At 49.2% G+C, this 19,566-nt stretch overlaps 12 protein-coding genes across 12 annotated transcripts; 6 read left to right on the top strand and 6 right to left on the bottom strand.

Moving 5' to 3' along the window:
* Nucleotides 1–56: 56 nt before the first annotated feature.
* Bathy06g01830 (predicted protein) lies at nt 57–791 on the bottom strand (the record flags this gene model as incomplete). The annotated part of the gene is made up of 1 exon (XM_007512279.1): nt 57–791. One exon carries the CDS (start codon nt 789–791, stop codon nt 57–59), a length of 735 nt encoding a protein of 244 aa, XP_007512341.1.
* Nucleotides 792–1,010: 219 nt separating this feature from the next.
* Nucleotides 1,011–2,165, top strand: Bathy06g01820 (unknown protein; the record flags this gene model as incomplete). Its single annotated transcript, XM_007512363.1, has 1 exon — nt 1,011–2,165. The coding sequence occupies one exon, from the start codon at nt 1,011–1,013 to the stop codon at nt 2,163–2,165; it is 1,155 nt and encodes a 384-aa protein (XP_007512425.1).
* Nucleotides 2,166–2,256: 91 nt separating this feature from the next.
* Bathy06g01810 (predicted protein) lies at nt 2,257–4,881 on the bottom strand (the record flags this gene model as incomplete). Its single annotated transcript, XM_007512713.1, has 1 exon — nt 2,257–4,881. One exon carries the CDS (start codon nt 4,879–4,881, stop codon nt 2,257–2,259), a length of 2,625 nt encoding a protein of 874 aa, XP_007512775.1.
* A 494-nt stretch (nt 4,882–5,375) lies between these two features.
* Bathy06g01800 (unnamed protein product) lies at nt 5,376–6,158 on the bottom strand (the record flags this gene model as incomplete). The annotated part of the gene is made up of 1 exon (XM_007512494.1): nt 5,376–6,158. One exon carries the CDS (start codon nt 6,156–6,158, stop codon nt 5,376–5,378), a length of 783 nt encoding a protein of 260 aa, XP_007512556.1.
* A 191-nt stretch (nt 6,159–6,349) lies between these two features.
* Nucleotides 6,350–6,709, top strand: Bathy06g01790 (predicted protein; the record flags this gene model as incomplete). Its single annotated transcript, XM_007512768.1, has 1 exon — nt 6,350–6,709. One exon carries the CDS (start codon nt 6,350–6,352, stop codon nt 6,707–6,709), a length of 360 nt encoding a protein of 119 aa, XP_007512830.1.
* Nucleotides 6,710–6,885: 176 nt separating this feature from the next.
* Nucleotides 6,886–8,582, bottom strand: Bathy06g01780 (unknown protein; the record flags this gene model as incomplete). The annotated part of the gene is made up of 2 exons (XM_007512293.1): nt 6,886–8,074; nt 8,353–8,582. The coding sequence occupies 2 exons, from the start codon at nt 8,580–8,582 to the stop codon at nt 6,886–6,888; spliced, it is 1,419 nt and encodes a 472-aa protein (XP_007512355.1).
* Nucleotides 8,583–8,896: 314 nt separating this feature from the next.
* Nucleotides 8,897–9,658, top strand: Bathy06g01770 (predicted protein; the record flags this gene model as incomplete). The annotated part of the gene is made up of 1 exon (XM_007512276.1): nt 8,897–9,658. The coding sequence occupies one exon, from the start codon at nt 8,897–8,899 to the stop codon at nt 9,656–9,658; it is 762 nt and encodes a 253-aa protein (XP_007512338.1).
* Nucleotides 9,659–9,895: 237 nt separating this feature from the next.
* Bathy06g01760 (predicted protein) lies at nt 9,896–10,959 on the bottom strand (the record flags this gene model as incomplete). Its single annotated transcript, XM_007512779.1, has 2 exons — nt 9,896–10,474; nt 10,657–10,959. The coding sequence occupies 2 exons, from the start codon at nt 10,957–10,959 to the stop codon at nt 9,896–9,898; spliced, it is 882 nt and encodes a 293-aa protein (XP_007512841.1).
* Nucleotides 10,960–11,370: 411 nt separating this feature from the next.
* Bathy06g01750 (predicted protein) lies at nt 11,371–12,525 on the top strand (the record flags this gene model as incomplete). The annotated part of the gene is made up of 1 exon (XM_007512710.1): nt 11,371–12,525. The coding sequence occupies one exon, from the start codon at nt 11,371–11,373 to the stop codon at nt 12,523–12,525; it is 1,155 nt and encodes a 384-aa protein (XP_007512772.1).
* An 89-nt stretch (nt 12,526–12,614) lies between these two features.
* Bathy06g01740 (predicted protein) lies at nt 12,615–13,190 on the top strand (the record flags this gene model as incomplete). Its single annotated transcript, XM_007512666.1, has 1 exon — nt 12,615–13,190. The coding sequence occupies one exon, from the start codon at nt 12,615–12,617 to the stop codon at nt 13,188–13,190; it is 576 nt and encodes a 191-aa protein (XP_007512728.1).
* Nucleotides 13,191–13,344: 154 nt separating this feature from the next.
* Bathy06g01730 (predicted protein) lies at nt 13,345–15,351 on the bottom strand (the record flags this gene model as incomplete). Its single annotated transcript, XM_007512724.1, has 1 exon — nt 13,345–15,351. One exon carries the CDS (start codon nt 15,349–15,351, stop codon nt 13,345–13,347), a length of 2,007 nt encoding a protein of 668 aa, XP_007512786.1.
* A 297-nt stretch (nt 15,352–15,648) lies between these two features.
* Bathy06g01720 (predicted protein) lies at nt 15,649–19,500 on the top strand (the record flags this gene model as incomplete). Its single annotated transcript, XM_007512305.1, has 1 exon — nt 15,649–19,500. One exon carries the CDS (start codon nt 15,649–15,651, stop codon nt 19,498–19,500), a length of 3,852 nt encoding a protein of 1,283 aa, XP_007512367.1.
* Between the last annotated feature and the right edge of the window lie 66 nt (nt 19,501–19,566).

The following is a 19,566-nucleotide window of genomic DNA, read 5'->3' as shown; positions in this document are numbered from 1 at the left end:
TACTCCCCGGTACCTTTACTGATGTACAACAAAAAGCTATATAGAAGAATAAAAATCTACGATGAAGACGACGCGCTACTCCCCCCCGCCGCGACTGACCCCGGAAAAACCGCGCTCGCGTGATGCTGAATCATCCTCCACTCCCCTCCCTGCTTCTCAAACACGTTCGTACACGTCAACGTGCTCGCTCGCATCACCACCTCCTCGCACGTGACGATACCCAAATTCCCGTTGGCGTACGCCTGTACGCTTTTACACTTCACGTCCATCTTCTGTTGCGACGTCGACGAACTCGCGCTCCCACTTCCCCCTGCTCCTCCCATGGACTCAAACACTATCCGCCACGACTCTTTCACGTTCTCGTCGCCTAAAACTGTCGGCATTCCCGGGTGCGTGCATCGCACGTGCGCTCCGCTTCCCCACACTTTGGAGTGCATGAGGGTGAAATCCCCTCTCCGAAATGCGTCGTAGAATAACGAGTTGCACGTTTCCACGGCGACTAAATCGTCTCGTTTGAGCAGAGCGATTGAATCGCGTAACTTTGCGGCTTCCGCGTAGTTTTCTAGGGATATTTGTAACGAAAGTTCGCGTTCTAGGGATGCTAAAGCGTTCGAAGTGGATTCGTCTTCTTCTTCTTCTTCCTCGTTCGCTCGGTCGTTCTTCCCCGCGCTGTCGCGTACCCTGGTGCCTAAATTCCGAACGCCGTGACTTTTTCTTCTCGGAAGAAGCGCACCGGTAAAAAAAATACGTCTCGATGATGCGTGCGCTGCGAATGCTGCTACTGCTCCCATCGTCGGTTTCACGCGCGCGGTAAAAGCGGCGAGTGCGCGGTGTCGATGAAGGAAAGAGAGAGAGAGAGGTTTTGAGGGACTTTCCCCTAAACGGGAAAAAGGAATATAAATCGGCGGCAGAAAAGAGACGCACACACACACACACGCGCGCGCGCGCGCGAAGGAAAGCGACCCGAGGAGAACGAGCCCGATATATTTCACCACCGGTGTGAGTTAACGATGATTTCTTTTCGCGCCGCGCATCATCATCCGTCGTCGTCGTCTTTCTCGTCGTCCTTTCAAACAGGACGCAACAAAATCAGGGCGGTGACAAAGACGATGCGAAAAGGTCTTGGTCTTTGTCTTCTCCTTCTTCTGTGCTTCGAAAAGCGCTCTCCACCACCTTTCGCCCTCGCTTTCGAAAACGACGACAAAAACGGGTCGGCGGAAACTGACGTCGCCAAATTTCTGGGTTACGCGTCCCCGGAGAAACTGTTCGGGAAGCAGTCGTTTTTGGCAAAGTTGCAGCACAAGCTGGAAGCGCCGAAACTTAGAGGGATGGCGAGTTTCGTGCCGAGGCAGAAGCTCGAGGGAGAGGAAGAGCCAAAGGAGAGTTTTGGGTTCAAGAGAGAAGCGTACATTGGCGGTCAGTTTATATCCGGAGCTTCGCCGGATTTGGACGTCGGGGTTGTCGTCAGAGTGCCGCGCGCGGCGTTTGCGGAAAAAGGCGAGTTGGAGAAGTTGACGGGGACTTCCGCGGAGTGGTTCGTGTTCGGAGATAAGAATCCAGGGGAGAGAGTGGAGCACGAGAGCGAGACGTCGGTGGTGTTTGCGAAGCTTCGAACGCCGGAACGTGGCGAGTTTGAGTTGCCTTTGAGGTTTCGTGCGAGGTACGCGAAGCCGGTATTTCGAAACAAGACTGAAGAAAAAGCGGCGGAACGAGGAGGAGCAAAGTCTGCGGAAGAGATGAAAAGGAGCGAGAATGATGTGAACAGTAGTAGTAATAGTAATACTATCAGCAGCAGCAGCAGCGAGGCCAATACAGAAGAAAGAGGAAAAAGAGAGGGAGGAGAGGAGAATGAGGAACCGAAATGGAGCAAGACGCACTCCCGTATTGTGTTCCCGAATGTCGTCATTCTCGCACGACGTGAAGACGATACCGGACCGTGGACCAGAGTTGGCGAGTTGGAAATGAGAGGATCTTGGTATGTTCCCATCGCGTATTCAAATCAAGCCATCGGCGTGAAGATGATGAGTATAATTATTACCCTCGGCGCCGGAGCATTAGTATTCAAAGCGATTAGGCAAAAAATAGTAGAAGAGCATTACGGTTTGAACCGCTCGTCGTCGATCCCATCGTTGAAGAAAAGCAGGTCGAAGAAGAAGAGAAATTAAGCTCGATAGAGTGTATATACTGTGCAGTATGTATGCGACGTAAATTCTTACGGTGACTATAAAACATAACTTGCGTTTTTGTACATTTTCGTTAAGAACGGAAGAGGCCGTCTTGGCCTCTAAAGGCTCTATCTACAGATCTTGGCGGTGAAGAGGATTGCTCGTGGACGCGTTCGGCCAACATTAAATTACGTCTCGCTCGATCCGATAAACTGCGCTGACGATCCCATCTGCGCGTGCCACCTGGAGAAGATTCAGATTCGCTACTATCATCTTGAGATCTCGACGGGCTATTACTAAATGGATTATGATTATTTGTGTTATTGTTGTTATCGTTATCGTGCGAGGTTGGTTCGGGGGCCGCAGCAGCTGCGTTGTTGACGACGTACTGCGTATACGGCGTAAGTTCTGAAGGCACTCCGGCGAGTTCCACATCTCCAGTACCGCTCGTTGTTGTATTGCTCTCGTTGACCGCCGCCATCTGACGACTCGCCGATATCGCGCGATTATACTCTTGATACTCTTCCTCGAGCTCCCAAAACCTCCCGCCCAACGCGCGGTCTCTTCGCACGTCTCGCATGTGATTAAACCATTGCTTAATAATGCCTTTATAAATCCAGTACATTATCGTGACGCCAAGGAAACACATGAACCCAATAAGGACGATGAACCTGGCGGAATCTTTCTCGCCTAACCATCCCACGGAATTTTCTACGTTCTGTCCTTTCGAAACCTCGTCCGCGCCCGCGACACCGTCGTCGTTCACCGCGTACCGCACGCTTCCGTTCTCTTCGCGACAATCTAAGTTCAGATACGCGAGTTCAGAAGGGATTTCGCAATCGAAAATATTCCCAGTAATTGACGCGAACTGGATTTGAGACCCTTGATACTGCGATACCCATGAAGGTGCGGTTCCGGTGAGTATGTTATTACTCACGTCCGCAAAATGAATGATGTAATACTGATTGTTCACGAGCGTCGGCGACGTGCGAAACATCGCGCCAAAGTCCAACTTATCGGGCATGTTACCCACAAACTTGTTGTTCTTGGCGGAAAACTGAATCAAACTTGGCCAGTTTGTGGACACTTGAGGCAAATTACCGGTAAACTCGTTGTCGTGGAGGGAAAAATATTTCAATTTTGGCGCCTGTTGAATCCAAACCGGAATGTTTTCGCTCAACGCGTTCTTGGAAACGTCCAAGGAAAGGAGATTCTTCCCGGAAATTCTCCCACTCCCATCGTTTTCGTACACAGAAGTGGGAATACCGCCTACGTTGAGTTGATTATTCGCCACAGAAATCGCCTCTCTCGCCTCGTCGTCGCACACGCCTTGAGGAATAGATCCGCTAAACTGATTCTCGTTGAGATGTATAGTTTGTAAGTTTGGGGTATTCGTCCCCAACGTCGCGGGTATCTGACCGGTGAACAAATTGTCCTCCATGTGTAACGCCCGAAGTTTCGGCACGTTCCACTCGTCCGGTAACTCGCCGGAGAGTTTATTCTCGGACAACTCCAAATACGTCAAGTTTTTTGCAAAGTTTCCGTTCACCAACGACGCCGGCAAAGCGCCTTCTAACTCGTTTCCGCCGGCGTACAACACAGCGACGTTGGAATTCTCCGGGTTGTCCAGCTCGGGTAACGCTCCAGTTAATTCGTTATCTTGCACGATCAAAACGTGCATTCTTTCCAACGCGCATTTCGGAATCGTTCCATTTATACCGTTTCCTTGTACATTTATCGTGTGTAAACTTAACGGAAGTTTATCGCAATCCGCTCCGAAATCTACGTCCAGCGTTCCCGTGACCCCCGCTAGCGCAATCTCGAAATGTTCGAGCACGTTTGCACTCTTACTCGCCTCTAAAACCTCCGACACGTTCGCCAACGTCACCTCTTTGAATATCTTTCTATAACTGCCCGAATAGTAATACCCGCTTATTTGAAACCTGCGCATAGATGGCGTCATCAACGTTTTCAACGCCTCCGAAGGGAACTCGCAGTTATCTTCCGTCTGCGCGCGATTAAACTGAAACAACCATCGCGCGTCAAACTCCTCTAAATTCCCATTCTCGTCGCAGACGTTCCCGTCGTAGTGACACAAATCCAGCTCTTTCCCACTCCCAGCGTACTCGTTGCCTTCTCTCCACTCCACGCACAAACTTTCGCTTGCCGAGCAACACGCGTCAAAAATGTTCCCTAACGCCGTTTTATGCGCTTCGCTCAAACTCCTCGCGTTCGTAAACGTCTCAAACTCTAACGCGTATTCGCTCCCGTGCGCGGCCCATCCTTCCACGGCGATGCGAAAGTACATCCCAACGACGCTCCCTCCGTTCGAAGCATTCGCCCACTTTTGTATGTCGTATCGACTGATAAAGATCACGTCGTCCCTGTGCGCGTGCTCCGAGCGGAAATCAAACTTCGAGGAGGCTGGAATATTGTCCTCTGCACTACTACTTGAAGTGAATAACGCGTACACGTCCGCGTCGCCGTCGTATACACGCAATCGAATTTTAACGTCCACATCTTCGGAAGGAATCGTAAAGTTGAAATACGAAGTTTCTCCTTGATCTAAGCTCGTCGTGGATTGGTATTTCGGTGTTGAAGACGTCAACTCGATGAACTCCACATCGTCGGCATTTGTCCCCGGTATCGAGATTAAAAGACCGAAGATGATGACGACTAATCCAATAAGAGATTTTGTAAACGACACGCTTCTCATCGCGAACGTTTCGAGACGAGAGGAATGCTTTCAGATCGATTCTGTTCGTTTGACGATTGTGCAATCCTCAGCGCGCTTTTTCTTCCTCTCTCGGGGCAGATAAGACATAGAAATAAACCGAAAGGTCGTCGTAGTAAAATTCTGGCGTTTGTGAGCTCGATTTCGAGTGCAAAATATTCCTTTAAATTACCTGTATCGCGCGATATGCGCAAGTCGATACTAGAGAACGAAAATCATCCGTTTATTCGAAACATGTTGATATTACTCGCGTGATTGTCGTCGATGGTGAGTTAAAACCACGGTGAAAATCATTTTCAAGGTGTATTATAAAGGGGGAGGACACTCGAGTATTTTTTCTTCGTAAACACAAATTCTATACGTTCGAGGACTCTTCCGCTCTCTCTCTTTCTCTCTGCTATCATCACATCTCTCTCTATTATTATCTTTTATATCTTCTCTCGAGCGAAGCTTTCTGACTACTATACAAATGCTTTCTAATCGTAATCGTCCTCCTCGGGCTCGAAAAACGCTTCTTTGGTTTTCGCGTCCAACTTCTTCACCTTTTCCGTGGTCACCTCGATCGCTTTCGTCGCTTTGACGTTAAACTGGACGCCCACGTGGGCGTCGCCGCCGGTTAATTCCGTCGAAGGCGCAATCCCGCCTTGCAACTGCGTCAGCATTTCCATCCTTTCTTTTTCTTCTTGTTCTCTTCGTTTCCGATCTCTCTCTCGCGCTTCGCGCATCTGCGCTTCGCCTTCCTTCCCTCGTCGAGGCCCGATCTCGTAGTTCTCGTTTAATAAATTATCGTCTTGCGGGACGCGAATCCCTGGCCGTTCCAACAATTTCGGCATCGGTTTCTCGTTTAGTTTCACGCACGCTTTTTGTAAACTCTCCGCGGATTCCATGGCGTCGTTCGCCGCGAATTCCCGCGCGAGTATCACCCGAGACGCCAAGCGCACGTCTTTCACCGAGACTGAGTTTTTCTTCATCTCTTCCAAGTTCATCATCATCGCCTCACCACCATCGCCTCCATCGACGAGAGATTCCACTCCTTCGTTGTTCGCGACATCGTACCCAATCCTGTGTCTCTGGTATACCTTCGCTTCTTCCAGAACGTCGCCGACGTATCTGTATATGAATTCCAATCCTTGATTGACCACGCGAGGTTCGAAGTGTTCTGCGCCCATTTGGTTCAGGATGTGTTCGACGACGATCGCGTCTCTCGGTTTCGTCGTTGCCATTTTTTCGCGTCGAGGTCGTTTCTTTTTGACGTCCATCGTTACTCTCTCTCTCTGACTCTCTTATTTGAGGACGCGTGGTCGTGTTGCGCGCGCAGTGCGCTGAAGAAGTGAAGCATGGATTGGTTTTTCCCCAACGGGCGGTTTAGGGGAAAATTCAAAATCGAATCGAATTCTCCGCACAATAGACTCGCGTTTGTGCGCTCCACGTGATACTAAAAGAGAGAATAATGTCCTCCGAGGAGAAGATAAGATGTTCGCACCTGCTCGTGAAGCACCAAAACTCCCGACGACCCGCGAGCTGGCGCGACACCACGGGTGCAATCATCACCAAAAAGACCAAAGAATCCGCCATCGAAGAGTTACTCGCGTATAAAGAACAGATCGACCAAAACGTGATATCATTCGCGGAACTGGCGAAAAGAGTGAGCGATTGCTCGTCGGCGAAAAACGGCGGGGATTTAGGCCATTTTGGAAAAGGCGCGATGCAAAAACAGTTCGAGGATGCCGCGTTTAAGTTAGAGGTTGGAGAGATGAGTGGGGTGGTGGACTCGGACTCGGGTGTTCATATTGTGCTGCGCCTGGCGTGACGAGCGAGGAAAGAAGAAGAGACTTTAGCTGTTCCTTCTCCTAGTCATCCTTCTTCATGGTTACGTGCTGCTGCTGCTGTTGCTGCTAGTAATAGCAATCGATGCTGTATTCTTGATGAAAAATGTACTTCTCCTTGAAAAAATGTTCGCTACTAAAATTGTATTTCTTTCTTTCGTTATCGTCGTCGCGGCGGCGGCTGTTGTTGAGCTACGTTGTTGTTTTGGGGCATCATCGGCACTTGTCTCGCCGGTCTGTATCCGACGTTCTTTACCGTGTTCTTAGCTTCGTCCTTCACCACAACCTCGGCTAAGTCGTCTTCGGTTGATTTTTTGGGTACGATCATCTCCGCCCACGTTTTCGGCAACAACTGGTTCGCCAACATTTCTTTGTGCGCTTGTAACGCCAACAAAATAGCAACGACCGGAACTGAGACGACGATGATGGTCAACAACAAATATGCAACCACTCTCGCGTCCGCTTGGCCTTTCAACGCCGCTCTCGTGCCTCTGACCACGTACTCGTGGTGCTCTCTTAAAATCGAACCAATCGCTTGCCCCAAATTTTGTTTCCCTTCAAACATCTCCGGCGCAATCGCCGCCTCTTCCTCCGCCTCTTGAATAATGCGCAATTTGTCCTCCTCGGTCACGTTTTGCCCGAGTTGTTTCAATTGTTCGCGAATGCGATCTTCCAACATCTTCCCTTTCGAAACGTCGTCCAAACCGCTCTCTTCGCTCAACAACTCCGCGAACGAATCGTCCGACTCTTCCGTATCCACGCCTTCAATCTCGTACCCAATCATCCTCGCCGCTCTAATGTGCGCGGTTAACTTTAATCTCGTCGCTCTCGGCAACTGTCCGTGTTCTAAATCGCCCGTATCTAACGCCTTTTGTGCCGCAATCAACTTCTCTCGCGCGTTCACGCCCATCTTCCCCACGTGCGCCTTATACAACTGCAACTTTTGCAATTTCGCGTCGTCCCACAACTCCGCCGGAAACAACAAATATTGCACTCTCGACGTCAACTTATCCAACGGCAACAACCTCAGCCACGCCGCTAACGCTTGCACGGCTTCGTATCTGTGCGCTTCCACGTCCCCGTACGTCGGCGGAATGTACGGCACCGGATCTTTCCTCGCGTCCAAGTTTGGCTCCGGCACCAACTTCCCGCTCAAATAGTCCATAATCGCTTGCGTCGGCACGCACTGCCCGGGAAAGTACGCCGAATATCGCTCAATCACGCACGTGTGCGACTTCCCTAAACTCGTCAACTCGCTCGAATCCACCACCGCTTGTTCGATTAAAAATTGCTTCACCGCGGCTTCGTCGTGCGCTCCGGAAAGTACCGCTTTGTCGTGGTTTAATCGCCTGTAAGTAAGTGTTTCGTCGTCGTCGATTTTGTCGTCGATGCGCGCAACAACAAAGGAGTAAAAAAGAAGAAGAAGAACGATGATTTTTGTCAGATTAATACTACAAGAAAACGCGCGCTGCGAACAAGAATATTATATATTCTCGAAAGATGAAGCTTTTTGTGGTGCCTTTTCCGCCGTTCAAATTTTGTGATCCAGAGTGAGAGATCTTATTCATCTCGAACACACACGCGCACACGCACACATAAAAGCAAGAGAAACACTGTTTAAACGTACTTTTCTTGTTCAATCTTCGCTTCGTGCAGTTTTACCACGGCGTTCGTGCAGTGCGTCCCGCAGTCTATGCCGTACTTTTCTTGGAGCACCGCTCTGTTTTTTGCCTTGGAGGCGGAGACCGAAGGGAAGACATTTCCATCATTTCCGTGAAAGAAAATCAACGCGAGGAGGAGGAGGACAAAAGAGGAGGAGCTTCTCCTCGGAGTTTCGCGACGAGGACGAGAGAGCATCTTTTTAACTCGCGTTTTATCGCTTCGCGTGTTTCTTGTTGCGTGGTAAACGACTCCTTCGCGCGGGTACTACAAATGTGGATTCAAGTGGGCCATTAATCCTCTTCATGGAAGAGAGATAGGGTTTAATGCCCTAAACAAATTGCTCTCGAAAAGCTTGCCATGGGAAGAAACTCTTTCGTTACACATCATAATAAAACTTCTGTCTTTGTAATGAAACAAGTACACCACAAATCACATTATATCATCACGTGAGCGCTTAAGAAGAAGAAGTGGAGAAGAAGAAGAAGAAGACCAAGAGCAGAAGAAAAATTATGACGCCAGAAAAGTGCCAATCGGAACTCAACGACGTCCTCCGCAACAACCCGACGATTACGTTCCTCTTGGACAAAATCGAATCCTCCGGGTGCGCCATCGATCGCTCGAAATTCTTCAAAATCGAGAAATGTTCGAAACAAGTCTGCGGGGGATTCGTCCCGGAAAAAGGCGTCAGCGTCTGCCACAATCACATACAAACGAGGACGGAGATGGAGAACTTATTAGCGCACGAGTTAATACACGCGTACGACGATTGCACGAGGAGGAAGATGGATTGGATGGACGTGAGGCATCACGCGTGTTCGGAAGTGAGAGCGGCGAATTTGAGCGGGGACTGTCACTGGTGCGTTCGTTGTTGTTGGTGTTGTTGTTGTTGTTACGCTTTTGCGAGAACGCGCTCGTTTTGGCGAATAGTTTTTTTACTTTCGACGAGACTTTTGTTATCTTTTGAACGGCGACTAATAATAACTATTTCTTCTTCTTTCCTTCGCGTGCGTGTGTGTGTGTGTGTGTGTGTTATTAATAACATTATTGTTATTCACAGGGTAAACGAATTTTTCCGCGGGAACTTACAACTGAAAGGCCAACACAAGACGTGCGCGAAACGGAGGGCGGAATTGAGCGTAGCAATGAGCCCGGTGTGCGAAAAGCGAGAAAAGGACGGGATAGAAAGTAAAGAGGAGTGCGCGAGGAACGCGGTGGAGAAAGTTTTAGATCGGTGTTTTGGGGATACCAAACCGTTCGATGATATCCCCTAACAAAGAGATTCATTCGCGTAAAAAACGGGATGCTGATAATATAGTATTTAGCAAAATGTAAAATAGTATTTAGATGGTGTATTAAAAATGAAGACGAGAGAGTGCACTTCAATCTCTCTCTCTCTCTTTCTCTCTTTCTTTCTCTTTCGTTCGTTACGTGGTCGTCGTAGAAGAACAAAAAAATGTCGCGAATAACTCGTATGATGATGTTCTTCGACTGATTTTTCAACTCGCGGCTCAAGACATCCAATCCGGTTTCTTCAAGCCTTTCAAACCTTTTCTCATCAAGTCTCCGAATTCGCCCTGCGCTCTCGAAACCGCGCCGGTAACTTGGTCTTGCACCTTCGCCAACTCCTCCGCTTGAATCTCCGCCGCCGTCTTCGGCGGCGCAAACGCCGGGTGCTCCATCAACGCCTCAAACAACTGCGTCCCTCTCAACGCGTTCGTCAGCGGCATGTGCCCCGGCGCCGCGTCCGCTCGCCATAAAAACTCGTTCGGAAACTTGCGATAGTCCCCATTCTCTCCCGTCGTCCAATCGATTTTCTTAAAAAATTTCGCCCAATTCCTCTTTTGTGCCACCCATAACTTTCTCTGAATCGCAAACCCGTACCTTCCTCCGGAGAAGTGCGACCAAAGAGCGTCGACGGTTTTTAAATCAGTCACCGGCATATTTTTCACCTCGGTGAAATACACCCACTCTCGGTCCTCGGCGTCTTCACCCGCCAAGACGCACATCAGGCGTCTGTGTTCGTCGTCCGCTTTTTCCCACTCGCCGGATTTCAAGAGGTCTCGGAATGGGGCGTAGTCCACGCCCATCTGTTATTTGAGAGAGAGAGAGAGAGAGAGAGAGATGATGATGGTACTGTCAGTAAACGCGACGCAAAACGTGACGCATTCTCCGCGCGCGCGACTCTCATCGTCTCGAAATGATGATGATCGCGTTTTTCCAATTTATCCACAAGATACGAAAACAAAGAACACGCTAGAGTACTACTCACGTCTGATTTCAACTCCGGCTCTGGTTTCTCCGTCGTCGCTGCTGCTGCTGATGATACCGATGCTGCTGCTGATGATGCCGCTTCTGGGGCTGCGCTAGTATTCGTCGTCGTCGTCGTATTCTCGGCAGTTTCAGCGTCCGCAGCCACTTTGACTGCTCTCGTCACGCTTCTCGATTTTTGCCGTAACGATGTCGATGTTTTATTCGTTCCTCCTCTGTTTTTCGATGATGATGATGATGCCGTCGCGTAAGAGTGCGCCGACGACGACGAACAACAGCACGCGGTGGCTGAAGAGAACGACATCATTATATTTGTTGTGTTTTCTCTCTCTTTGGAGCGCTCTGCGCTCTTCAATTTGGAGACGCAAAGAGCGACGTGATTTCTATCTTTCGAGAAGAAAAGGAGATCTTTATTCTTCAAGAGTATTAGGGTTGGAGACCCTAAATATTTACAAAAAAAGTGTCTTGGAAATTCTTGACGTATTCTTCAGTCGTCGTCGGTCCCGCAGTGAGTGAGTTGTTTGCGTTTGCCCTGTTGTTGTGTGTTTGCGTCGCGACTGAACGAACGATGGAAAGAAGAAGAGGCGTAAACGAGTGAAGGGGAGAACTTTTTTTTGTTCGCGAGAAAGAAGAGAGAGAGAGAGAGAGAGAGAGAGAGAGAAGTAGCTTCATCGTATCGTAACGAGAATTAGTTCTTACTCGACACGCTTTACAAATGTCCTCGTCGTCTCCCTTTTGGAAGCCGATAGAGCCGAGCAATGTGCGCGAACTCATGAATTCAGGGTACTGCGTGATAGATAATTTCATGCAAGACGAAAGTGTGGCGAAGAAAATGCGCGAGGAAATGTGTTCGATGCCGATACGGTATGAAAACGAGGAGGAAAAGGAGGAGAAAAAGATGCCTTGCATGCGACCGAACCGGACGCACTTTACGGACGCGAAGAATAACGCAAAAAGGTATTTGTTTTCTAAACCCGGGGTGTTTGAATACGACATGCACATGAATACCGTTGAAAACAGTTCTAACAACATAAATGGTAGCAGTGGTTCGATGGCGACGCTGGATCGATTCTTCGCGGCGACTGGGAAACAGCTCGCGGAGGCGTTCAACGAAGCCGCCAAAAAGGAGGCATTTTCTGCAATCGACGACGAAGAAGAAGACAAAGAAGGAAAACAACAGAAGCATCGCTCGTACGCCCGAGTAATAAAGGTGAAACCGGGCGATGAAAACAGAACGGTAAAACTTCAAATTAACACGTGTGGCGCGTTTCCGTACCATTTCGACAACCCAGGCGGCGCGCGACAGAATAGAAAATTGACGTGTATTTTATATCTCAACGAAGCGTACGAAGACAAATGCGGTGGCGAGATTGTTTTGGTACCTTTTATGGGACCATTCGTTACAATCCGTCCAATATTCAACCGGTTGGTCGTGTTTCAATCGGAAAGCGTGTTACACAGAGTGAACAAAGCGGTGAATTTTCCAGGTGAAGGGAGAGCGTGTTTAACCGTTTGGCTCGACGGCGACGACGATTCAGACGACGACAACGAAGAAAAAAGGAACGCATCAAACAAAAACATCCGCAACGACCTCGTCCAACTCCTCTCCTCCCCTTCCAAAGACCTCATCTCGTACATCCGCCAAACTCCGGACGCGCAACGCTTCCTCTCCCGCTGGGCGTACCGAGACGAATACGAAATAAGCCTCCTCGAGTCGCACGAACCGGGAAAAGGTCTCGAGCACATGTTAGAAGCGCACGAGGACGCGATTAAACGAATGAGGAAAATTCAAGACTCTGATTTGCAAAAAGTGTTGGAGAGAGTGAGAGAAATGCGAAGGGAAGAGGAGATGGAAATCGTTCGATTGTAATATTATATAATAACTTTTCAGCAGAAAGGAGTAAATATTTTTGAATAATTTCTTCAAGTACACCACAATTCACAAAAACACGAACCATCATGTCTGCGTTTTCGAGCGTCCTCCTCTCACCGCTCGCTTCATTCTTCTCCACGACGGAGGACAAAGTTTTCCACGTCGTCAAATGCGTTTTGGCGTTCCTTTTTTTACTTCTTTGCGACCGAATCTTAAAACAACACGAGAAGAATGAGAAAGAAAAGAAAGCCATCGGGGAACCGATTGAAACGACGACTGATGATGTGATGACGATGAAGAAAGGCGATTTGACCAGGAAAGAGTTGAAACAATTCGACGGCAAAAGCGACGACAAAAAACCTTTTCTCCTGTTGGCGTGCAAAGGGACGATTTTTGACGTCACGAAAGGACGCGACTTTTACGGTCCAGGCGGTCCGTATAACTGTTTTTGCGGGAAAGACGCCTCTTTGGCGTTTGCGAAAGTATCCACGAGCGAGGAACACATGAACGCGAACTGTTCGAATTTATTCGCAATGGAAGTGGACGCGTTGAACGATTGGTACAGGAAGTTTGAGGAGAAGTACCCGGTGGTCGGGAAGGTGAGAGACTCGGATTTCAAAGCGCCGAAGAAAAGGAAGAAGACGAAAGCGTCCTCGAAGTAGAGCGCGTTATTACGATGATGCGATAGCATTTTAGAAAATGTGTTTTATTTATTATTACCATTATTAGTTGTACATTTAAGTGTGATCATGCGGTGGGTCGACGACTTTGACGGACTTCCACTGCGGCGCGAATGTGAATTGATGAGAGGTCAGGTCAATTATCAATTAAAAAAATTGAAGCGACGACGGATCGACGACGCTGGCTATTAGAATCCTTCGTTTCAGGATTCTTTTGCATCGCATCCTCGTCGTCGTCGACGACGACGGCGAGACGCACGTTGATTTGGAGTAAAGCGTCTTCCGCTTCTTTTCCTTCTTCGTCCTTCGTCTTCGAGCCCGCTTTGTCGCCGCTGGCGAATTTTTTCTTCGAATCTTCGAGAATGAAGTCTCGGATTTTTTCGTACCGCGCGAAGGAGGGGTGGATAGTTTTACCACCACCGTTCTTCTCCTCGTTGGTGGTTGTTGATGGCGGTAAAAGCGCTCTGCGTATCGCTCTCGTCACCGTTCGACTCAAAGTCGATTTGACCTCTTTGCCGCCTTCGATGGCGAATTCGCCTTCAAACTCGGATTCTCGAGCGAGGAAGGATAAAAGCCGGTCGTCCCAGCTTAAAGTGACGTTGACGCGTCGTTTAATCGCGTCCATTTGAGGTAAAGAAGCAACACTACCTGTTGGTGACTCTCTCGACGACGACGACGACGATGATAATGTCGTTAACATCGAGGAGACGAACTCGTTCTCGATGAGATAATTCGAGCGATACTCCAAGTGCGCGTTGGCGATTTGCTTCAGAGCGTCTTCGTCCAACGGCTGAAACGGCACGAAATATTCAATCGACGATAAGACTTTGACCGTATCGTGGAAGTCTTCGCAGTGCTCTTTTTCCCATTTCGTGAACATGGCGTTTTTCAACGCTCGCGAGAGCTCCACGTGATGTCTTTCGCGTTCAGACTTTAAGTAGTTTTTGTTCTTATTCTTGTCGACATCCCCTACTTTGCTCAATCGACGTTTCCGATCGGCTTCTGCGGCGCCGTGAATGTGCACGAATCCAGCGTTCGCCTCTAAAATAAATATCGCCTTGTTCCCTAAAACCTCTCTCTTCTCTCCATAAACGTCGTAATCTTCAAACGTATCGTTACCGTCTTCATCTTCGTCGTCTTCATCACCCCCGTTACTCCTCGCCGAATCTTCCTCTTCTTCGCTTCCTCTTCGCCACAATCTAGAAAACGCACCGCCTCTCTTCTTTCTCCTCCTCGTTTTCGAAGACGAGAACGACGATGAGGACGACGGAGTCGATTGCATCACCCTCCCGCTATCAAACAGCTGCCTCAAAACGCTCCTCACTTCGCACGGCAACTTATCGTACTCCTCAATCACGACCACGCTCTCGGGATATCTCCTCAAATGCGCTCTCAAGTTGCTCACAATCATCCGCTTCTGCCGCTCGCGGTCCTTTTCCACGTACTCCGCGCCGAACAGAATCTTATACGCCGGACACAATTCCCCCGGACACGTCTTCTTCTTCCTTTCAGAAGCGTAATAACTACCTCTAACGCCACCCGTAACTACGTTTCGCGCGACGCTCGCCAGCATCTCTCCATAAGCTTTTGCTCCTCCTCCGTTCTTCCTCCTCCTCCTCCTATTCGCACCATACACCGCTCTCGCTAATGCGCGATGGAAATGCGATTTCCCAACCCCTGGACTGCCGTGGATGCTCATCACCAGCGGCGTTTGCCTCTCCTCCTCCACTCCCTCTTCTCTTCTCTCTCCTAAATCTTCTTCTTCTAATTCGTAGCGTTCAATCTCGCGAAACTTATCGCAAATCGCGTCTAAAAGTATATCCGTGCTTTCCGTTTGTCCGAAAATTTGGGATTCTACTTTTGCTCTCACGTGGACGCACGCGTTGAATAAATTCGGCGCGTCGGCGTCTTCCTCTTCCGCATCATCATCAAATTCATTCCGACGAGAACGACGACAAAACTTCCCGTTTTCCCCGCAATAAAAGTTATCACTATTACTAGTACTCGTGATAAACGACGGACACAAATTCTTCGTAACACTGCTGCGCTGATTATTATTATTATTGTTCTCGCAGTGGTGCACGAAATAGGTCGTCGCGATGGCGAGAAACGCCGTCGCCACGTTCCCTAACGCAACAAACATGCTTTTGGACCATTTCTGACGAAGCATTTCATGCGTCTCTTTTTTGTAGGGGTTGTAGAGTAAAGGTGTTTAGGGTATTATTATAAACCCTAAACTCGCGCTTCACCGATGTGTTTAAAACGACGACTCTTTCTCTCTCTCTTTACGACACAAAAGAACACGACGACGACGACGACGACGACGAAGACGCGCGCGGTAAAGAAGAACAAAGAGAGCGGTAGTATTACAGAGAGCGCAGAGAGTAAGAGCGTGAGAGAGCAGTATTATTGTCAGTAGTAGTCGTAGTAGTAGTTTCAAATGGCACTGTTTGCCCCGTTTCGAGTCCTCGGGGATGTCTCCTCGGACGTTCCATTCTCGACGCACAAACGAGGCATCGAAACGTACGCGACGACTGCCTCCGGGCGAACCTTCCACATCTTCGACTGTAAAAAGCTCACGTTAGCCATGCTCGGTTCGATGCACGAAGCGGACGTTTCACTGGTGTGCGCGAAACGAGATTGGACGTTTACCGCGTGCTCCGGGAGGAAGATTTATTGCAGCCGCCGGGTGAACGTGACGTGCGAACTCGTCGGACACGCGACGGAAGTGAAGCATTTGTTCGCGTTCGGAACTTTACTCGTGAGCATCGATCGATCGGAGCACGTTTTAGTGTGGGACATAAGCGAGAAGGTGATGAAAAGGAGAGAACGAGAGTATCGCGCGTTTACGAGGGAAAGCGAGAGGAAAGCGAGGGAGGAGAGAAGACGGCAAGTGTTGGAAAGGAGGAAAGAGAAGGAGGAACGAAGACGAACGAATAGTAAGGAGAGTAGTACTACTACGACTCGCGTGGCGTCGACGAAAGAGATTTTTAACGAGCTGATGAGGAAAGCGCCGTGGTGTTTGCGGAAGATTAAACGTTTGGAGAAGGCGAAGGATATTGGTTCGTTTCCCGGAGACGACGACGACGACGACGGCGACGAGGAAGGAAAAGGGAACAATATGCAAAGAAAACGATCGCACAGAGATGAAGAAGATTCCGACGAGGACGAGGACGATACGTTTAAACGCGTCAGAGATATGGATAAGTTGGACCCAGATGCGATTACCGGACGACGGTACGAAGGCGAAGACTCGGATTCCGATGAAGACGAAGGAGAAGAAAATGACTCGGACGACGACGAAGAGGAGGAGGATGAGGAAGACGAATTGGAAGACGACAAGGGAGAGGGAGAGAAGAAAGATGGTAAAGATGACGATGCAAACGCAGAAGAGGAGGGAGAAGACCCGATGGATTTAGCGGCGACTATTATGGTCTTACCTGATTCGTTCGGTGGGAGCATAACCTGTATTGCGCATCCGGATACCTACATTAACAAAGTCGTCCTAGGAAATAAAAGAGGGAAACTATTACTATTGAATATTGTCACCGGACGCATCGTAAAAGTGTTAGGTGGCACTGCGGACGATTTAGAAACGAACGATGCGGAGATTACGTTTGTTCAAAACTCGCCGGCACTCGATGTCATTGCGGTTGGTTTTTCAGACGGACGGTGCGTTTTATACGACATCAATAAAGAGCGAGCGATTATGACGTTACCACACGATTGTAAAGTGACTTGCTGCGCGTTTAACGCGCAAGGAAATCAGGACGATAACGACCCACTCATTGTCGTGTGTGATGTGAATGGCACGATAACCACGTGGGACTTAGAGAAGCGACGACAGAGAGATTTGAACCAGCGAGCGCACGACAGCGAGATTATTTCGTGTTATTTTTTCCCGGGACAACCGTTACTGATGACCTCGGCGAAAGATAACTCCTTGAAGCAGTGGGCGTACGATCAGTCGGATGGTTCGAGCAGATTGTTAAAGTTTCGCTGCGGCCACGGGAAACCTCCAAATTTAGTATCATTCTACGCGGACGGAAAGCGCATCTTTGCCAGCGGTAGCGACAAATCTTTGAGAGTGTGGTCGACGATCCAAGATCAGCAGAGCAAAGAACTTTCGCAATCGCGCGTCGCATCTCGAGCCAAGAAACTGAACATACACGAAGAAGAGTTGAAACTACCGACGGTGTCGTACGTGTCGTGGAACGAATTGCGCGAATATTCGTGGGCAAATATCGCATCCTGCCACGAAAAGGAAAATAAAGTGTACACGTGGCGATTGGGAACCGGAATTTTAGGTGAAAACGTGCTGGAGACGCCACAAAAAGAAGGCGATACTTCCGAGTGCACTTCGTGCGCTATATCGCAATGCGGCAGTTACTGCTTCGTGAGTTACGAATCCGGCGCTGTTCGCAGGTACAATATGCAGAGCGGTCTTCATCGCGGCGACTTGAAGCGCGTCGTTGGCGTCGGCCCGGATAACAGGATCGATAAAAACGCCCTGGCGAAAAGCTTGAAAGGTAACGAAGGGTACAACTTTCCAGGCGGTAAAAAATCCGTGTGGGCGTATTCTGGTCCGCAATTGGGTAGCATCATAGACAGTAGGTACACGACGTCAGCGCACGACGGAAAATGCGCCTTGGTGCAAACGGACGGCATGAACCGTTACGTGTGTACCACCGGCGGAGAAGATGCAAAGGTTCGCGTGTGGAAATATAGCGACATGAAACTTGAAGGCGAGATGGATTTAGGCGCACCTGCGTTACACGGAACAGGCTATTTACACAAAACTGCGGAATTATTCGCCGTTGCTTTACAAGATGGAACTATTCGATTGTTCGATATTGGAACCAAGAAACGAGTGCGGACGTTTCGCTTGAACAAGGAGAAAAGCAACCAAGACGGCGGCGATGAAAAAGACGTTGACGGAAGTAAAAAGAAAAAGAAAAAGAAAAAGCTGGTCTTGGCGACGAAAGTGGAAATCACCTCCGATCGCGAATGGGTGATTTCCTGCGACACTCTCGGCATGCTTAAAGTCTTCGACATTCCCTCTGCTCGTTTATTACAAACAATGAAAATGGGATCCGATAGAATCACAAGTTTTGCGCTGTCGCCTACGCTCGAGTATCTCGCGACTACGCACGCCGGTAAAAGGGGCGTTTTCCTCTGGAACAATCGATCGCTTCTCTCCACAGACGAAGGCTTGGACGATGTCGTTGAAAGTATCGGTGGTACAGTTGAGCTTGAAGCACCGAAAATGACTGCATTAGCAGACGACGACGGTAACTCATCGTTAGAGAAAGGATCCGACGTAAACGACCAGATGCTTTTAGACGACGACGCGGACGATGAAGACGACATGATACTCGACGCCGCGGATGAGATGGAAGCGAAAAAAACCGATCCGTGGGAGCAACAAAAGAGAGATTTGATTGCGTCTATCCCTGCGCAGCTCGGCCCTGGCATGGCAACCTTGTCTTTGCTTCCGCAAAAGCAGTTGGAAGATTTGAACAACCTGGACGAAATTCGCGCCAGAAAAGGAAAGGATCCAAACGTGCGAAACATGACGGATGCAGAGAAAGAGGAGGAGCAAGACGATTTTGGACAAGTGAGAGCACCATTCTTTCTACCTACGAAAGCAGATGATACCGATGTTCGGAACTCTGCGTTCATAGTCGAAGAAAACGGCGATGATGACGATGATGATATGAAAAAGGGCGATAACGCTCAAGTCGCCGTGCGTTCCAGAATCTTAAAACGCAACGACGAGAACGGAAACTCTTTAGATGCCGATTGCGAACTTCTCAGACGATGGAAGCGAGGTGCGCGCGAAATTGCCGAATTCGAACAACTCCGCCTCGCCAATAGCGCGAGGAAAAACAAACCAATCGCGCTGAAACAGAAAGCCCGAACGTCCGCGTACGACGGCCCGTACCGCGAAGCCCTCCGTCTCCTCCTCGCCTCCACTCCAGAAATCGTCGAATCTGAAATCAAATCCATCGGCCCTTGGGACATCGAAACCGCCACGGAGGAGGAGTTAGAACAAATCGGCATCGGCATAGATTTCTTTCACCACGAAGTTCTCTCCGGAATGAACTACGACGCCATCCAAGCCTTACTGCGCTTGTTTCTCGCCTCGCACGGCGAAACCATTGCCTCGAACGAAGGCTTAAAAGATCGATGCAGAAAGTTACGCCAAGCCGTCTCGGAGAGCTGGGAACGCTTGGACGGCATGTTTAACGAAATTCGAGCGACGTTCTCGCATTACGCCGGCGCGCATTGATTCTATATCGAGATGTCGTTGTAAGCGCATACGAGTAGGTTTTTTTGTCTTCAAAAACTTGTTTTT

This window comes from Bathycoccus prasinos (assembly GCF_002220235.1).
Source record: "Bathycoccus prasinos genomic : Chromosome_6".
Taxonomy (NCBI): domain Eukaryota; kingdom Viridiplantae; phylum Chlorophyta; class Mamiellophyceae; order Mamiellales; family Bathycoccaceae; genus Bathycoccus; species Bathycoccus prasinos.
Note: the sequence above shows the minus strand (reverse complement) of the source record. Positions and strands in the feature narration are given on the sequence as shown.